At 50.0% G+C, this 20,790-nt stretch overlaps 1 protein-coding gene across 1 annotated transcript in view; it reads right to left on the reverse strand.

Annotated features, from left to right (window-relative positions):
* MPP4 (MAGUK p55 scaffold protein 4) overlaps positions 1–20,790 on the reverse strand; it is a 151,428-nt gene that overhangs the window by 90,738 nt on the left and 39,900 nt on the right. Inside the window, exons 3-8 of the mRNA XM_083154085.1 lie at positions 18,199–18,320; positions 16,579–16,656; positions 15,212–15,292; positions 7,385–7,516; positions 3,670–3,751; positions 3,462–3,547 (exon numbers count right to left, since the gene is read on the reverse strand). Of these exons, the coding sequence (XP_083010211.1) occupies positions 3,462–3,547; positions 3,670–3,751; positions 7,385–7,516; positions 15,212–15,292; positions 16,579–16,656; positions 18,199–18,320 (581 nt within the window). The remainder of the gene's footprint in view (positions 1–3,461; positions 3,548–3,669; positions 3,752–7,384; positions 7,517–15,211; positions 15,293–16,578; positions 16,657–18,198; positions 18,321–20,790) is intronic.

Below are 20,790 nucleotides of genomic sequence, written 5' to 3' on the forward strand. Positions count from 1 at the left end.
CAATGCGCAGTTACAATTGTATACTGACGCAGCGGGCGGGGTGGGTTTCGGAGCCTTCCAGCACGGGTCATGGTGCGCTGCGCCATGGCCTGTGGAATGGGTAGCGGAAGGACTTACAAAAAACTTACTGCTGTTGGAGCTGTTCCCCATTGTAGTGGCGCTGGAGCTATGGGCAGACAGGCTTCGTGACTCCAGCATCATATTTTGGTGCGATAATTTGGGAGTGGTGCACTCTATTAACAGGCAGGGTTCAGCGTCCATGCCTGTAGTTCGCCTGCTTGCGCGATTGGTGCTGCGATGCCTGCTGTTCAACATACAGTTTGTGGCACAACATGTTCCCGGAGTAGAGAACTCTGTGGCAGACGCACTGTCCAGGGCCGACTGGGAGAAGTTTCGGGCCCTGGCGCCTGATGCATCTATTGTTGGTGAACGCTGTCCCTCTTATATTTGGCAGATGATCAGGCCGGAATGGAGGGGCTAGCCATGCGGGCTATCGCACCACGGACGCTCCACTGCTATCAGGCTGGATGGCAGGAGTGGGAGCAGTTCAGACTGTCTGCTCCTCAAGCAGGTAAGACACCTGAAGCGGCCATGGTGGCCTTTGTATGGAGTGCATTCTCCAATGGTCGCTCTGTCGCCTCCGTGCGCAGGGTTTTGGCAGGGGTGTCGTTTTTCTCCTCACTGCAGGGTAGGGCGGACCCGTCCCGGTCATTTTTGGTGTCTAGGGCGCTGCGTGGTTGGCGGCGGGCTACACCTGCCTCCCCGGACTGTAGGCGTCCCATTGATATGTCGTTACTTCCAGCACTGCTGGACGCTCTGGGGGACATCTGCTGGCCTTATTACGAGGTACTCTTGTTCCGCATGGCGTACGTGATGGCATACCACGGGGCCTTCAGGATTGGGGAGCTGGTGGCCCCGTCAAAAAGGGCGCCCTCGCCTTTGGCCGTGGACGACCTGGTGGTCCAAGCTGACTCGGTGCTATGTCACCTGCGACGATCTAAGACGGACCAGGCTGGGAGGGGGCGGTGGCTGTTTCTGCTCCCGTGCACGGTGGAAAGGGCGTGCCCTGTGACGTTGGTCTCGGCCTTCGCCCAGGTGCGCCCGGACCTTCCAGGCGCATGGCTGATGCACGAGGATGGGTCACCGCTCACCAAATACCAATTTTGTCACGTCTTGGGACGGGCGCTGGAGGCCACGGGTCTCGATCCTAAGGAATTTGGGTCTCATTCCTTTAGGATTGGGGCTGCTACCTCGGCGGCTGCGGAGGGCCGCTCCGACGCGGAGATTCAATCTCTGGGTCGATGGCGCTCGGCAGCATTCCGGAGGTACATTCGGCCAGCTTTATCTGTCACTTTTCACCATGGTCGACTGGACGCATAAGCGCTCGTCAACTTACAGTGGGGGCCTTGAGGTGTGTTTTCACATCCGTCTGGGGGCACAATTCGGCTATAATTACAATCTGGCATGGCGTACTTGTTAGTTTACTCCAGACGGTGTGTTTTGTGCCTCAAGAGCTGGTCGGCCACGGTTTTTCTCATTCCTCTCTCCTAACAAGTGTGGTGAATGCGTGGTATGCAAGCTTGTCGACAGCCTTCTAACCTCTTTATAAATATTTCAGGTCGACAGGACGTTAAGTCCATTTGGATGATTGGACATTCCTTTGTCTATTGGGCTTCCAGGGCAAACATAGCATCTGATGTACGCGTGTTTGGTCGAGCTGGGGAGGTTAGGTGGCTGGGTGAGAGAGGTATGCTGTGGAAAGGGCTGCAGGCTGGGCTGATTCGAGCCCTGCGAAATTTTGGGGTCCCGAGGGTCATTATATTCCACCTGGGTGGCAATGACTTAGGGCGGGTGACCGCTCTCGAGCTACGCTCAGTGATTGTGCGGGACCTCTATTTTATTTCTTTGTATTTGCCTGCATGTAAGTTGGTGTGGTCCTCCATTATATCGAGGATAGTGTGGAGGAATGCGATATCCTGCCCCCGCCTGGAGCGTTCACGGAAGACGGTGAACGCTGCAGTTGAGAAGTATCTGCTGACCAATGGCGGGGGTGTTATTCGCCATGACGCCATCAGCTTTCAGCGGAGTGCGCTGTATAGGAGCGATGGTGTTCATCTGAGCCCGGAGGGCGTGGCTCTGTTTTGGGCGATGTCTTTAGTTGGTTAGATACACAGTGCTGAGCGTTTCCTACTCGGTGGCGGTGCTGCGGCTTAGGGCCTAGCTTTGGCGGTAAAGAACGGTCATCCTTGTAAGATCTTGATGTGTGTGTGTAGATAGTGGGGTGTCGCTCTCTCCTGACATCGATGGTCATCGGCCATGCTTCCGCCCGGGGGGTGGTCACCACTAGCACGAGTGGATGACCGGGGAGAGCGATCACCAGCGATGGTGTGTATGGTAACATCTTTAACCCCACTTTCCTATAATGACCGTTCTTTGGTGCCGCCACCATTATATATATAGTTAGTTTAATTGTCAAAATAAATTGACATTCATTTTGAAACGCCAGCACTTGTGTCTGTGTCTTTTTTATTATATAAGTTAGTGTTAAGGTTTAGGTTAAGTTTATGGTGAGATGGAAAGGTGTGGACCTGGGGGATACCTGATGGGGAGTTTAAGAACCACGAATGCTGAATAAGCACTGAGTGAGCATAAACCCCTGATGGGTTCCTCAGGTTACACTGGAAGGTCAGCTGATATGCTAATAGGATGGGCACAAGGCCTATCAGAGCAGTGGGAGGGTACAGACAGGGAAGAAAAGGAACATACTTACAGGAAGTTCTCCCTCTGTCTGAAAAAGCCCCGCCCACCCTTCCCTATTTCTTTCTCTTCGGCGGCGGTAAAGAACGGTCATCCTTGTAAGATCTTGATGTGTGTGTGTAGATAGTGGGGTGTCGCTCTCTCCTGACATCGATGGTCATCGGCCATGCTTCCGCCCGGGGGGTGGTCACCACTAGCACGAGTGGATGACCGGGGAGAGCGATCACCAGCGATGGTGTGTATGGTAACATCTTTAACCCCACTTTCCTATAATGACCGTTCTTTGGTGCCGCCACCATTATATATATAGTTAGTTTAATTGTCAAAATAAATTGACATTCATTTTTAAACGCCAGCACTTGTGTCTGTGTCTTTTTTATTATATAAGTTAGTGTTAAGGTTTAGGTTAAGTTTATGGTGAGATGGAAAGGTGTGGACCTGGGGGATACCTGATGGGGAGTTTAACACCACAATGCCCCTTACACATAATGCGACAGCACGGCTCCTACTGCACGGTGCTGCTGCGCGGTGCTACCCCCGCCCAGCTCCTTCCCCACTCCGCAACTCCCCACCTGGCTCCTTACTCTGTGCTGTAGTGGAGGCTCGCTGAAGCAGGCAGAAGCTCTATGATAAAATAATGAAACTATCTATCTTTTTACATTTCAATGAATGTGTTTCTTTTATAACAGTACAAAATAAATTACCAGGATTTGAATGACTTGTTCTGGTTCCAGTCCATCCACAGGAACGCCATTCACCTCCACCAGCTTATCACCAGCGTACAGCAAACCTGAAATAGGGCCATGAGCAAGAAACATCAGAACATATACAGAATGTTATATTACATAGCCTGTGCCGTTCTGTTTATAGAAATATAAATAAAGTTACAGCATTAGCAATGAGACATCGTACCACTTCTGTCTGCGAGGCCACCGTGGATCACTCTGGCCACAATGATGTCACCGCTGATTTCATGACGTTTAATTGTTGCTCCCTTAAAAAGAAGAAAATCTATTATTTTCCAAAAAGGAATACAACCGCTGTGAGGAAAATAGAACAGCCTCTGATTTTACAGTTTTTTGGCAAGTTGCAAACCGCTATATTTAATACAATAGAAAACTACAAACTAAGATTTTAAACCATCCGTCATCAAACATTTTATTTAGTACATGCTGGGTTCTAAAACCCAGGGTATCCAATTGGGTGTATACCTGAAATATAAAAAGGGCAATGCTATTAACCGAGTTTCTCTTGTAAAATCACTGCCCTTTTACAAGCTCATTTATTAGAGGTCGATGTTGGGTTTTTGGCGATTTTTATTGCAAAAACGGCCGTTTTCGCACTTTTTCCCGAATTCGCATAATTAATGAGATGCGAAAATCGGCAAAAAATGCTGGATTCGCAGCGAAATCGCACTTTCTGAAAGTGCGAATTTTTTTTACTACGGAATTCGCATCCAGATGTTTTCCCCATTGAAAAATATTAAATTTGCATATTTAATGAGATGCGAATTTAGAAAATCGCCCCAAAAAAATGGTCTAAACATCAAACAAAAATAGACCTGATCCTGACTGGCGATTTTGTCAGAAACATGGCGATTTTGTCAGAACCTTTCATTGTGATCTGTGTATGGTTCTTTGGTAAAATATGTGTAAAAGTAAAAAAAAAAAATGGCGTGGGGTGCCCCCTCCTGTACATAACCCGCCCCGGGCTCATTGAGCCGGACCTGGTTCCAAAAATACGGGGGACAAAAAGCGTAGGGGTCCCCCGTATTTCTGAAACCAGCCCCGGACTCTTGGACCGGTCCTGGTTCCAAAAATATGGGGCTCCAACAGCCCGCGGTGTCATGCCACATCCGGGGGACACTTTTTACACAAGGTCCCCCGGCCGTACCATGAGCACCGTGGCTGGTCAGCCTTGGATGGGTACCTGGAGGAGTGCCCCCCCCCCCCCCCAATAAAGGGGTCCCCCCCCAGGCTTCACCCATCCAGGGCTGAAGCCCGAGGCTGTCACCGGCGTCCCTGGCCATTGGACGCCGGCCTGATAGGGTTAAATTCACATCCCTAACATTGCTTAATACAGTGTGTGTGCTTTATTTTAACATTCTTTTTACAGGTGGACTACAAGTCCCAGCGGGCCCATTAATGCCCCGCATGCTGGGACTTGTGGTTCTCCAAGTCCCAGCATGTGGGGGAGGTCTGCTGGCACTTGTAGTTCTCCTGTATTAAGCAATGTTAGGAATGTGAATTTAACCCTATCAGGCCGGCGTCCAATGGCCAGTGACGCCGGTGACAGCCCCAGGCTTCAGCCCTGGACGGGTGAACATGAAGGGGAGGACGCCTTTATTGGGGGGGTCCCCACTCCTCCAGGTACACCGTCCAAGGCTGACCAGCCACGGTGCTCATGGTACGGCCGGGGGACCTTGTGTAAAAAGTGTCCCCCGGCTGTGGCATGACACCGCGGGCTGTTGGAGCCCGGTGCTGGATTCAAAATACGGGGGACCCCCAGATTTTTTGTCCCAAGTATTTTTGGAACCAGGACCGGTCCAAGAGTCCGGGGCTGGTTTCAGAAATACGGGGGACCCCTACGCTTTTTGTCCCAAGTATTTTTGGAACCAGGTCCGGCTCAATAAGCCTGGGGCTGGTTATGTACAGGAGGGGGGGACCTCACGCCAATTTTTTTTTTTTAATCACAAAATCGCACATTTTACCAAAATCGCACCTTTTCATGACTAAAAAATCGCACTTTTCATCCTGAAAATCGCCCTATATCGCACTTTCTCGCACTTTTCATGCCGGAATACACACCTCATTAAATATGCAAATTCGCGGCAAAAATGCGATTTAAAAAAACGGCGATATAGGGTGATTTGAGAAAAAAACGCATTTTCTCAAAAACGGTCAAACCACTAAATCTTGCCCTCAATCTCTGGGATGTGCTGCCCTAAGTCAGTCCCTGGGATATGCAGCCCACAGTCAGTCTCTAGGGTATGCAGCCTTCAGTCAGGGCCTTACTCTAGTTCACTCTTTCTGACAAAATCCTTCTTAGATGGACAAACCATGTGCACTGCAGGTGGGGCAGATGTTACTTGTGCAGAGAGAATTAGATTTGGGTGGGGTTTTACTTCAAAGGGAGATCTATATTGCAGTGTAAAAATAAAGCAGTCAGTATTTACCCTGCACAGAAACAAAATAACTCACTCAAATCTAATTCTCTCTGCATATTTTACATCTGCCCCCTGCAGTGCACATGATTTTGTCCAACTAAGAAGGATTTTGTCAGAAAGAGTGAACTAGAATAAGGCCCTCACTAGAATAAGTCACTGGGGTATGCAGCCTTCAGTCAGTCACTGGGGTATGAAGCCCTCAATCATTCACTCGGGTATGCAGCCCTCAGTCAGTCCCTGGGATATGCCTCCCTCAGTCAGTCCCTGTCAGTCAGTCCCTCGGATATGCAGCCCTCAGTCAGTCCCTCGGATATGACTCCCACAATCAGTCTCTGGGATATGCCACCCTCAGTCAGTCCCTGGGATATGCCACCCTTAGTCAGTCCCTGGGGTATGCCGCCCTCAGTCAGTCCCCGGGGTATGCCGCCCTCAGTCAGTCCCTGGGATATGCAGCCCACCACAGTCAGTGCCTGGGGTATGCCTCCCACAGTTAGTCCCTGGGGTATGCAGCCCTCAGTCAGTCCCTCGGATATGACTCCCACAATCAGTCCCTGGGATATGCCGCCCTCAGTCAGTCCCTGGGATATGCCACCCTCAGTCAGTCCCTGGGATATGCAGCCCTCAGTCAGTCCCTGGGATATGCAGCCCTCAGTCAGTCCCTGGGGTATGCAGCCCTCAGCCAGTCTCTCGGATATGCCTCCCTCATTCAGTCCCTGGGATATGCCGCCCACAGTCAGTCCTTGGGTTATGCAGCTCTCAGTCAGTCCTTGGGTTATGCAGCTCTCAGTCAGTCCCTGGGATATGCAGCCCACCACAGTCAGTCCCTGGGATATGCAGCCCACCACAGTCAGTCCCTGGGATATGCAGCCCACCACAGTCAGTGCCTGGGGTATGCCGCCCTCAGTCAGTCCCTGGGATATGCCAACCTCAGTCAGTCCCTGGGATATGCAGCCCTCAGTAAGTCCCTGGGATATGCTGTACAAAAGCGGCGCCTACTGTGGAAAACCCAGATACAAGATCGCTTAGAAAATAGGAAAAATTCACTGCATGTATACGCCTCCTCCTCCCCCCTGCAGCCGGAAGGACGTTCGGCTGCTTTACTAGGGGGAGGAACTGATGCAAGGTGAGCCAGAGGGAGGGGGAGAGGGGGGTCGGCGGAGGCGGTGGGTTGGCGTCAGGCGGCGATAGAACCCCATAGGCTTCTATAGGGTATCGCCACCCAAAGGTGGCAATACACTGCCCGGCGGTAACGTGGCGTCAGGGTTTTAGTACATATGAAAATGTGGTAAAACAGGGGTTTTACCGCATTTTCAGCTTAATACATCCTGCCCTAGATCTCCTATGACTCAATAGTTAGAAAGATAAGCTTATGTAGAGATGCAGACATAGCAAACCTTACGCAATTGTAAGAACAGCCACAGATTCACACGGAATGGCAGAACACGTCATACAGTCTCTTACCAATGGCTGCTTGTTCTTTACCAGACAGACAATCCTTATGGCCTCCTCACTCTCTGGAATGTTGTCTGGCAGGGGAGGAAGAATGGGCTCAAAATCTTTCTGAGCCACGACATCATGGGTGGAGAGCAGGGCCTGAGGGGTACAGGTAAGTGCCAGGCATGAATGGCGGAATGGTACAACGCTGTACTGCATGAGGGAAGGATGCACAGACACAGGAGGGGCCTCTGTGGTGACATACCCCTGTGCTGTGAAATTCCACTCCACACACTGACCGGGAGCCGGGTGACATCATGGAAGCACCAAGTGCAGACAGTTCCATGAAGTCACTCGGCTCACTGTTCCATGACGTCATCCGGGTCCCGGGTGGGTCACGAAGACTGATATTACAGGGCTTCACCAACAACAAAGTATCCAAAGCAACTTTTTGTCTGGCTGCTATGAATGTCTGAATTGTACAACCTGTAGGTACTCACTGCTGCTTCAAGCTTTAACCACCCTCGTAGTGGTAAGCGTATTAATATCACACAGTGAGTGACCTGCCAGTCTAAGTTCATTGTTTCGATAATTACTTGCCCATGTGACCTGTGCTACGTGGGCAAGACTGAACGTACTTTACGTGAATGGATGGCCGGTCACTTTGGAGAAGGATACCAGTGACCAGCCGGTGGCATGACACTTTGTTAAGCCGGCCGCAGCATTACGATGTTATGCTATATTATTATCGATCATATTCCTAGCAGCCTATGACGGGGACGGGTGATCGTGCCATGAAATTGTTACAATGTGAATCAATGTGGATTCATAGATTAGGCACGCTAGTTCTGGGTGGCCTAAAGGAGGTTGCTGGATTACATTGTTTCATTTAAGGCAGGGGTGTCCAAACTTTTTGCGACGAGGGCCAGTTTTGGTAAGGTGAAAATGTGGGGGGCCGACCATTCAGCCTGGCATTCTTTGAATCATTAATCAGATCAGAATGGTCCCACACTCTAGCCCCTTTAACTTTATGTCCCTCAGCCTGCCCCTTCACTGTATATTCCCTAGACTGCCACCCCTTCTCTGTATTTCCTCCAGCCTGCCCTCCTTCACTGTATGTCCCCCACTCTGCCCCCATTGACTGTATGTCCCCCTGCCTGACCCTCCTTCACTGTATGTCCCCCACTCTACCCCCATTGACTGTATGTCCCCCTGCCTGCCCCCTCCCTTCTCTGTATGTTTCCCAGCCCCCTGTGTGAGCCAGAGGAAGGAGAGGCAAAGCAGGAACTGCAAGGACCGGAGATGCTTGGGCTCCCGCTGCTGCCCTCCTCCACTCTGTATGTTACAGATGCAAGTTTCCCCCTTGCTGCACCCCCTCCCCAAACACTGCTGTCACTGTGATTGCGGAGGAGGGTGATATACAATTGCAGCTGCAGGGGTTGGATGCATACTCACCCGAAAGATGCCAAACACATCTCACTGTGGCAGCCAGCACCTCCTCACTGCTGTAGACAGCAAGGTAAAGGCACGCTCGCCGGGGCCCCACCTTCAGTGCTGTGTGTCCCGCATCTGATGCTCCACCCACTTCTGGCTGGAAGCTGCGGGCTGCTTGAAATGACAGCACGGGCTGCAATTGGCCCCCGGGCCAGACTTTGGTCCTGCCTGATTTAAGGTATACATAGTATCCATGCTTGGTGGGCTTGTCAATTGTGGTATGATATAATCTACTGTTTGATATGCCGTTATTATGTATATATTTTTCTGCTTATAAGGGCTAATTAAGATTATCAGTATATTGTTTTGTATTTAATGCAACTAGATAGATATCATTTTCATTTGACTGTATGCGCGCCATTTTTAAATGTGTCTTTTATGTTTTGTTTATTTTCAGGCCTGCCTACGAGACACTGTGGTCTGATGTCACTAGCAGGGCCGCCGAGAGGGGGCGGACACTAATTACCCAGCCCGGACTTGCTGGAGGGGCCCAGGTCTGACCCCATTGCTGATCATGGTCGCAGTGTATCATACAAGTCAGTTGTTTTTAATATCAATGACTGAAGTAGCACTTTGGAATATTTCTGCTATTTACCATATTTCGCTATAACATCATTACACACAGTACTGCGCAGATATTGATATTGCTGAACACACACCAATAATAATTGGCGCATTACTCTACATTGGTCTACCCCTTTTTTTATTAAGAATCAGTGTGTTTTAAAATCTATGTTTTGTGGTGTTTATTGCATTGTTAAAAAGGTTTTTTATAATTGATGATTAAACGTTAAGTTTTAAGGGGTGTGGTATATTAGCCCGACAGTCGGGATTCCGACAGTCATTAGTCAGACATCGGTATCCCGACTGCACAGTGTGGGGAGCGCAATGAAGCCCCTTGCGGGCTCGCTGCGCTCGCCACGCTGCGGACACGGTGGCTCGCTGCGCTCGCCACCTATTTAATTCTCCACGAGGGAGCAGTCCGGCACCCGCTTTAAGGGTGCCCCTTAAAAAATTAGTAATTTCTCTCTTACTTGTCAGTACTATTTTTACTCTCTGGGGGTTAAAGTGAGGGGGAACGAGGTGGAACTGAGTGCCGCCACCTCTAATGGTGAGGTGCATTTTAACCTCCACATTGGCCCTGCACAGTAATTCTCACAGAAAAGCATTCTAGTTTGCAGGGGGTGTCCAAAACCCTACAATGGCCTTGTCTCTGCCTAATGGGGGGAGGGGAGGGGGAGTAATTAGGTGGCATAGGGAAATGAGTTCCCCCACCACCGTCCGGCACCCGCTTTAAGGGTGCCCCTTAAAAAATTAGTCATTTCTCTCTTACTTGTCAGTACTATTTTTACTCTCTGGGGGTTAAAGTGAGGGGGAACGAGGTGGAACTGAGTGCCGCCACCTCTAATGGTGAGGTGCATTTTAACCTCCACATTGGCCCTGCACAGTAATTCTCACAGAAAAGCATTCTAATTTGCAGGGGGTGTCCAAAACCCTACAATGGCCTTGTCTCTGCCTAATGGGGGGAGGGGAGGGGGAGTAATTAGGTGGCATAGGGAAATGAGTTCCCCCACCTCTGCATGACCACTTTAAGCCATGCTACTAACTGGTATAGCGATATCATAATTACCCCTACTAACTAGTATAGCGATACCATAATGACACTTACTAACTAGTATAGCGACACCATAATGGCTCCTACTAACTGGTATAGTGATATGATAATGACCCTTACTAACTGGTATAGCGATACCATAATGGCCCCTACTAACTAGTATAGCGATACCATAATGACCCTTACTAACTGGTATAGCGATACCATGATGACACCTACTAACTGGTATAGCGATACCATAATGACCACTACTAACTGGTATAGCGATACCATAATGACCCTTACTAACTGGTATAGCGATACCATAATGGCCCCTACTAACTGGTATAGCGATACCATAATGACCCTTACTAACTGGTATAGCGATACCATAATGACCCTTACTAACTGGTATAGTGATACCATAATGACCAATACTAACTGGTATAGCGATACCATAATGGCCCCTACTAACTGGTATAGCGATACCATATGACCCTTACTAACTGGTATAGCGATACCATAATGACCACTACTAACTGGTATAGCGATACCATAATGGCCCCTACTAACTGGTATAGCGATACCATATGACCCTTACTAACTGGTATAGCGATACCATAATGACCACTACTAACTGGTATAGCGATACCATAATGACCCTTACTAACTGGAATAGCGATACCATAATGACCCCTACTAACTGGTATAACGATACCATAATGACCACTACTAACCAATATAGTGATACCATAATGACCACTACTAACTCTCATAGCGATACCATAATGACCACTACTAACTGGTATAGTGAAACCATAATGACCAATACTATCTGGTATAGCGATACCATAATGACCCCTAATAACTGGTATAGCGATACCATAATGACAACTACTAACTGGTATAGCGATACCATAATGACCAATACTAACTGGTATAGCAATACCATAATGACCACTACTAACTGGTATAGCGATACCATAATGACCAATACTATCTGGTATAGCGATACCATAATGACCCCTAATAACTGGTATAGCGATACCATAATGACAACTACTAACTGGTATAGCGATACCATAATGACCAATACTAACTGGTATAGCAATACCATAATGACCACTACTAACTGGTATAGCGATACCATAATGACCACTACTAACTGGTATAGCGATACCATAATGACCACTACTAGCTGGTATAGCGATACCATAATGACCCCTACTAACTGGTATAGCGATACCATAATGACAACTACTAACTGGTATAGCGATACCATAATGACAACTACTAACTGGTATAGCGATACCATAATGACCAATACTAACTAGTATAGCGATACCATAATGACCCCTACTAACTGGTATAGCGATACCATAATGACAACTACTAACTGGTATAGCGATACCATAATGACCACTACTAGCTGGTATAGCGATACCATAATGACCCCTACTAACTGGTATAGCGATACCATAATGACAACTACTAACTGGTATAGCGATACCATAATGACAACTACTAACTGGTATAGCGATACCATAATGACCAATACTAACTGGTATAGCGATACCATAATGACCACTACTAACTGGTATAGCGATACCATAATGACCACTACTAACTGGTATAGCGATACCATAATGACCACTACTAGCTGGTATAGCGATACCATAATGGCCCCTACTAACTGGTATAGCGATACCATAATGACCCATTTTAATTTTTTTACCAAGACCCGGGGATGCTACTTGGAACCTCTGACGGAGCCTTGAAAGTATAATTTCCTTCCACAGGTAGCCCTATGGATTTCTTCAGGACCGCACAGATGGACAGCGACCTACCTACGGGCTCAAGATAGGTATTTATCAGTATGAAAGGGCTCTGTATGTAATAAAGTTGTATTATTCTGGTGTGCGTGTTTGTGTTTATTTACTATTTGTATTGCTGTGGAACTACAAGTTCCAGCGGGCCCTTGTGGTTCTCCAAGTCCCTGCAGGTGGGGGAGGCTTGCTGAGACTCTTATGCTGCTTTCCCACTGCCTAAACGGGTAAAGACCAGGTATTTGTAATCGGGTCTTTAAACGCGTAAGAGCTATAAAGACCCTTTCCCACTGCAGCTCTTAAACAGTAATTTGCCATTTAAATGCCGTTTTTGTCACATTCACATATACCCCTTTAAGAAACCTGTTTAAACCCATAGTAAACATGGGCTGTCATATAGAATGGACTTTTCTGCCCCCACAGACCCACACTGATGAAATGATGAAAAGGAGGGGGTGGGGAGTGGTCTGATCAGTGTTGCAATCATGGCAGACAGAGCACATGTCTCTGCTGATTTCATGCTTGTTTCTGCTGTTGTGCTGCTTGATTCAGCATGTGATCGTTTCAATGCCTTCAGCTTATTTATAATTTGCGTAGTGGTTCTTATAAATCCTGATGCTGCAATCATATTGCTGATATTACGGTATATTGCAGCATCCTTTACCGTACCGGTCATCTGACACATGATTTCTTCTTCCCCACAAATTAGAAGGAGTTCCCTGATCTCCTCCTCTGTCCAACTGGGCATGGTAGCAGAATGTAAACAGCAGTACAGCACAAAAACGTTTTAGCTCTTCTCTGTCTACTGCAGGGGTGGGGGACCTTTTTTGTCCCAAGGGCCATTTGTATAGGGAAAAAATCCTTCGGGGGCCATATGTAAAAATGTATCTTACAAATTGTCCTGCTGCAGCCGCCCTACGCTCCGGCGGTTGCTGCTGAATAGGACTGACAGTCTCCGGCTGCTGTTGATTAAGAGGAATCTTGCGAGAACTACCGACCTCAAGCGAGAATTCCCTTTTACTTGACTCCCGGCAAAGCCACCGGGCAGGTGGGAGGGCCACTCAGACCAGCTATGGGGGCCACATACGGCCCCCCGGGCCTGAGGTTCCCCACCCCTGGTCTACTGTCTGCTGTGATTACTTCCTGGATGTGGTGACTGCACAGTCATCACAAGCAGGAAGCCAATCATGTTCTTAACCTTTATTATTTTTATAACTAAATACCATTTAAGACCCTTTCCCACTGGCAAAAAAACGGCTCTTAAACGGGTAAAACTCTGCTTTTTACCCATTTAAAAAAAAAAATATATTTTTAAACGGGTACAGCAACCTGGAGCATTCCCACTGCAGCTCTACTCATTTAAAAAGGCAAAATAAATGGAAAATTACCGTTTAAGAGCTGCAGTGGGAAAGGGGTAATAGTTACACAGCAATATACAATAGTTTATTCTATTTTTACACATTTATCAGCCGGTACATACAGCCCAGGGGTACCGGGGACAGCCCCAGGCATAAATTCTGGAGAGGGGGACCCCTTCATTGTGGGTGTCCCCACTACCCCAGGACCCTTGCCCAGGCTGACTGCTCAGGGGGTTAATGCTTTGGCTGGGGGGACTTGTATAAATAGTCTCCCCGGCTGTGGCATTACCCTGCTGGCTGGTTGGGCCTGGTGCTGGTTCTTAAAATATGGCGGACCCCTATTCATTTTGTCCCCCCGTATTTTGAGAACCAGGACCGGCCCTTGCGCCTGGTGCTGGTTTTAAAAAATACACGGAACCCCAACTTGGTTTGTTCCATGATTTTTTTTAAACCAGGACCGGCTCTTTGAGCCTGGGGCTGGTTATGGCCGTGGGAGGGGGACCCCACGCAATTTTTTTTTTAATTATTCATTTATTTTGCTATTTTTTTTTTACACTGCAGCCTGCACGGATCTGACTGATCCGTGCAGGCTGCCAATATGAATTTGTATGTTAAAATTCGAAATACGAATGTGTATTTAAAATACAAATTCGTATTGGAAAAAATATCAGTCAAATACGACCGATTAGTACATTTCCTCCGGAATACAAATTCGTAAATGCAATATGACAGCGATGCCAGTCGTATTCTTTCGTATTAAGAATACGAATATTCGTATTGTTAGTAAATTTCACCCATTGTCTCGAAACAACCCTGATCTCCACATTGTGTTCCTATATTGTAGGAGAATCAGCATATGCAGAGCAGTATATAGCAGTAACGGGATGCGGTCATTTGGTCGAATGCATTATGGTCGAATGTCATTACATCGAATCCATTAGGTCGAATTGCTAAAAGGTCGACATGATTCTAGGTCGACATGGGAAAAGGTCGAAAGGTCATTAGTTCGACAGGTCATTAGGTCGACAAGGTCATTAGGTCGACATTGTCTAGGTCGACATTGTCTAGGTCGACATTCACAAAGTCGACATGGGGTTTTTCACTGTTTTTTGAGCCGACATGTGCTGACAGGCGGTATTTCATGCCCTACCATCCACTAGGGCGTGGTGGGAGAATAAAATAGTGTGCCGAGCGTAGCGAGGCACCGTGCCCGACGCATTGCGAGCGCAGCGAGCGATGCGAGGGGATGCAGTGCACTTTAAACTGTGTCCATGTCGACTGTGTTGACATTCAGGTAAAAAAACAGTGAAAAACCCCATGTCGACTTTGTGAATGTCGACCTAGACAATGTCAACCTAATGACCTTGTCGACCTAATGACCTGTCGAACTAATGACCTTTCGACCTAGAATCATTTCGACCTTTTCCCATGTCGACCTAGAATCATGTTGACCTTTTAGCAATTCGACCTAATGGATTCGATGTAATGACATTCGACCATAATGCATTCGACCAAACGATCCCAACCCGCAGTAACATATACAGTATATTTAACCCTAATAAGTACAATGGAAGTGTCTTGCCTTGAAGTGTGGTCCTCTCAGAAGGCGTCTTAGCTCACGAGAGTCAGCAGAATGGGGGCTCTCACGCAAGATATCTGCCACCTGCCAACATAAAAAATATGTAAACGTTCCTTTATATGGAGATGTCGTAATTATACTGATACGACCCAGCAGCGCAATTATGCCCAATTAATGTGAATACAATTATACTCCTATATGGCACAGACTGATTTATTACAGTTTTTTGCATTCTGTCTAACATTATTAAACCTTTGTCTGGCAAAGAGGTTCCTGCACTTGGCTCTCAAGCGACCCTAACAGTCCAGGTTTTAAGAATATCCATGCTTGAGAACAAGTACTTCAATCAGTTTGATTATGCACAAGAATGGATATCCTTAAAACCAGGACTGTTAGGGTACCTTGAGGTCTGAGTGTGGGAAACTCTGTGCTAGTTGAAGAACACAGTCCTGAGAAATGGATATCTGTATTTGGGTGGGGTGTATTCAAACAGTATTTACCCTGCACAGAAACAAAATAACTCACCAAATGTAACTCTCTGTATTACATCTGCCCCCTTGCAATGCAGCATGGTTTTGTTCATTTTGAGACCAAATTTGTCCTATGATCAGACCTAAATTAGGCCCTTTGTGTCAGCACATGGCCGGTGCTAGGCACCGGAGCGCCCCAGGCACGGGGGAGCCCCGGCGCGCACCGTAGTGCCGCTACAGGGGGGGTGTGGGTCGATGATGCAGCAGGGGGTCGGCGGGCCAAGCGATGCGGCGGCAGCCGCCAAGTTTGCTGGGGGGGGGTCTGCTCTCCTGCTGGGTGCCATGTGCCGCATCGCTCCACATCGGTGTTGGACGGGTGTGCGGGCAGGAGCGATGCGGTGGCAGCAGCCAAGTTTGCTGGGGGGGGGGGTGTCTGCTCACCTGCTGGGTGCCATGTGGCGCATCGCTCCGCAGCGGTGTTGGACAGGTGTGCGGGCAGGAGCGATGCGGCGGTGGCTGCCGAGTTTGCTGGAGGTGGGGGGGAAGCCGCTCATGTGCCGGGTGCCGCATCGCTCCACAGCGGCGTTGGGCGGGCGTGAAGTGATTCCACGGGGGGGAGGGGGCAACGCGGAGGCAGCCGCTGAGTCTGCTGGGGGTGGGGGGAGCCGCTTAGCCGCTCACCTGCATCCAGGGGGGTACCCTGCTCCCGACTTCCGCCCTCCAGTGGCCGGCGCCCTAGGCAAATGCCTAAAGCTGCCTAGTGGTGGCGCCGGCCCTGTGTCAGCAGATTACAGGATACAGGACAGGATCATTTTACTTTTTTGTTTTGTTTGTAATATTTCACATGTAAAACAAAGGTGTTATTTGGGGTGATGTTTTAGAACATTGTATGTGACCCACCTCACTGCACAGAGTCCGGGCCTTTGGTACAACAGGAATTGGTCTCTTTCTTACATACTGATGCAGACAGTCATGTACCTGCAAAATGGACTTAATTATGAAGGACTTAATTGCACACTGCATCCTCAGCAGGCCACACAGCATCCTCAGCAGGCCACACAGCGCCCCCAGCAGGCCACACAGCGCCCCCAGCAGGCCACACAGCGCCCCCCAGCAGGCCACACAGCGCCCCCAGCAGGCCACACAGCAACCCCAGCAGGCCACACAGCGCCCCAATGCAGGCCACACAGCGCCCCCAGCAGGCCACACAGCGCCCCCAGCAGGCCACACAGCGCCCCCAGCAGGCCACACAGCGCCCCCAGCAGGCCACACAGCTACCCCAGCAGGCCACACAGCTACCCCAGCAGGCCACACAGTGACCCCAGCATGCCACACAGCGCCCCAATGCAGGCCACACACCGCCCCCAGCAGGCCACACCACCCCCAGCAGGCCACACAGAGCCCTAAGCAGTGCTCCATTAGGCTCACCACTGTTGTATACAAGGTCCAAGCTCCAGAATACACACTGCAGGCAGACAGCACAGCTCTCAGCTCTATTAATTTATATTCGTACTTAAGGGTTTCTCAGGTAAAATTTGCCACTGTCTCTGCCGAAAGTGAAGCCAAATGCAGTCTTTGAGACTGCTCTGGCTTCACTGTGACTCGCAGTGACTTCCTATTGGAAGTCCATCCTGTCAGTCACACAAGGCAGTCCCATTGGGAGGTGTTCCCTCCCTCCGGAACTCCTCTATATGGGCTGCTGAACCAGGTTCTCTCCATGCACAGTACAAGGACGATACTGCTCAAGTAGTCCATAAAGGCTGGGGCCAGCATATGCGCAGTACCAAAAAAGCTACTACACATGCGCTGGCCCCGCAGCGGAAACCAAGACCGACAGGCGGGAGCAGCAGCACCGGGGACAAGGAAGAGGAGTGCGGCTGCAATAGCAGGGGGGCTCACATCGAGGCAGCCCCCCTCCTCCGCAGATGCCCTTACCCCATTAATCCAGCACTATGCTGCCAGCATTACTGAAGAGCAATCTGGCAGGCCGTGCAGTGCACCCCACTGCACACCCTGTACTGGACAGTGAGCTCTGCAGACACAGATACAATATTTTCTCTTTCTACATCTAGTCAAAATTATTTGTCCTCAGGATCTTTCTGGAGCCCATTATGCACCTACTTATACCCCTTTCACATCACACAAAACCTGGGTCCAGCAACCCAGCATTCTGACCTCGGTTAAAAGAATGGTTAATCCCGGGTCGGTGACACATCACTCATCTCCTGATATACTCTGTGCTGCTGGGGACCCTGCTCCTCCCACTATATAACTGTCAGTCTGTGGCTTCCTGCTTCCCCCATTCCCCTCCTCACATCATGTCACTGCCCCTGTCACATGCAGCACTTTCCTCACTGACACATCCCTCATCTCCTGATATACTCTGTGCTGCTGGGGACCCTTCTCCTCCCACTATATAACCACTATATAGCGGTTATATAGTAGCCTCCTGTTGTCCTTACATCATGTCACCGTGATGCACTCTCAGTAAGGTATGCTATGGACTGGTCCCTTATTTACCTTCAGTAAAGACTGCAGCCATGGAGCCTGGAGCAAACTGTACAATACTCCGATCCCATTCACATCTCTTTGGTAGAACAGACCCAGCTCCTCAAGAACCAGTGTGAGGATCTGAGAGAGACCTTATGAAAAGAATGAAAATGGTTAGTTGGTTACATATACAGTATGATGTCACACAATAATACTGTGCTTACACCTGTGTGTCCCTGTGTTACATCAGTGGCGTAACTTGTGTAAGGCAGCCCCCGCCACTGCTTGGAGGAGCGGGGGCTGCGTGGGCGCCGGAAGCCTCTCACTCTAACCTGCAGAGCTGAGGTAAGGTCCGTCCTGTCTCACTCCGTCTCTCTCCCTCCCTTCCTCCCAGCAGCAGCAGCATTACAGGCAGGAAGTTCGTCTGTGTACACAGTACACACAACCTCCGTCCGCGCAGGCTGGGCAGCTAAGGAATCGTCCCTCTCCCTGCTTTCTGTTCTTGACTGTCCTGCTCCAGCGGCTGCCTTCTATTCCCCTGCACTCTGCACTCCGGTTACAGAGCCCTCCCTTTCTACAGGCTTCAGCACAGGAGCTGAACACAACAATAAGGTTAACTCTTTCAAAACCTGGTTTTCTACAGTGGTATGCAAAGCATTCAGTGTCTGTGTCATCACATGTCAGCATATTTGTGTCAGTGTCTGGGTGTCTGTATTATGTCTCTAGATATCAGCGTCTGTCAGCATCAGTGTCTCTATGTGCAGTCCGTGTGTCAGCGTATCCCTGTGTATAGGCGTCTTTCAGTGTCCATGTGTCAACATATGTGTCTGTGTCGGCGTCCATGTATCAACTTGTCAGCGCCCGTGTTTTAGGATCTGTCCATTTGTCAGTATCTGTCTGTTTGTCGGCGTCTGTGTGACCATGCGTTAGCATCTGTCTGAGGGGCTGGGGGCATGCCAGAAGCTCACAGAGCGCTTAGCATGCCTCCATAGTGATGAAAACGGGAGGCATGGCTTGTGGGAGCATTATTTCCAATAAGCCTTTCCCCCTCTCAGTGAGGTCACACCCTTTTTCTGGCGGCAGTGCGACTTCGTCGACCCCGGACATCTCGCCCGAGTTCAGTGTAGTGCGAGATGTCTGCTGAATTCTGACGTTTTTTTTAAAGGGGAATTAGCTTACAAGGCAAAACCACGCAAAACCATGCCTTGTAAGTTAATTCCCCTTTAAAAAACATCAGAATTCAGCGGATATCTCGCACTGCACTGAACTCGGGCGGCATGAAATTCAGGCCATAGTGTAAGGTGCATTTAGATTTGTGGAGTATAAGTTTAATGACGGCATGTGGCATATAGTGCAAGGGGCATTATGATGTGTGACGTAATGTTTAAGGGGCATGGGGGGGGGGGGGGGGGGCGCCAGAAACTTTTTTGGCTGGGGGGAGCAAAATTTCTAGTTACGCCACTGTGTTACATACATACATAGGCGAATCTAAGGGGTGGTCCAGGGGTGCACCGGACCACCCATTAGACTTGACGGCGCCTGTACCTTTAAATAATTATTATGCCCGCCGCTGCCCGGATTTCATATTACAAATATGTGTGATATCTCTTATATATTTAGCCAGATCTGTCACTCATCCCCTGTGTAGCTAACGTTCCTGTGTAGAACATTTTCATGTGTGTAACGTTCCAACCCCTTGACATCACCTCACCCCGCCCAGCCAGGGCTACAGTACACGCCCACCATCCACCATTATACCACAGCCACCATCCACCATTACTCCCGCACACTCATACCCTCTGCCAGGACCCCCGCGACCCCCCTCCCGGGATTCGCGGGACCCCATGCGACCCCCCCCTCCCGCGAATCGCGGGACCCCGCGACCCCCTCCTCACGCGAATTGCGGCCCCCCAGTGACCCTCCCCCCCGCAAATCGCGGGACCCCAGCGACCCCCTCCTTCCCGCGAATCGCGGGACCCCCGCGACCCCCCTCCCATGATTTGCGGGCCCCCCACGACCCCACTCCCGCGATTCGCGGGTCCACTGCGACCTCCGCCCTTCCGCGATTTGTGGGACCCCCCATGACCCCCCCTCCCGCAATTCGCGGGACCCCTGCGACCCCCCCTCCCGCGATTCGCGGGACCCCTGCGACCCCCCCTCCCGCGATTAAAAGGGCCCCCCGCGACCCCCGCTCCTGTGATTTGCGGACCACCGCCCCCTCCCGCGATTCACGGAACCCCCCTACTACGATTTGCGACCCCCCCTCCTTCAATTCGCGCCCCCTCCCCGCTATTTGCGGATTTGCGGACCCCCGCCCCCTCCCGCGATTCACGGAACCCCCCGTAGCGCCCCCCTCACGCGATTTGCGGACGCCCTTGGCCCCTCCCACGCCCCCTCCCGCGATTTGCGGACCACCCCGCGATTCACACACCACCTCCAGCGTCCCCTCCCGCAATTTGCAGACCCCCTCCCGTGATTCGCGGACCCCCCCTCCTGCGATTCACGCCCCCCCTCACGCAATTCACGGCACCTTCCCTCCTGCGATTCGCAGCCCCCCCACGACCCCCCCTCCCGCAATTCATGCCCCCTCCCTTGATTCACGGACCCCCGCACCACCCCCCT

This window comes from Crinia signifera, chromosome 7 (genome assembly GCF_055691185.1).
Source record: "Crinia signifera chromosome 7, ASM5569118v1, whole genome shotgun sequence".
NCBI lineage: Eukaryota > Metazoa > Chordata > Amphibia > Anura > Myobatrachidae > Crinia > Crinia signifera.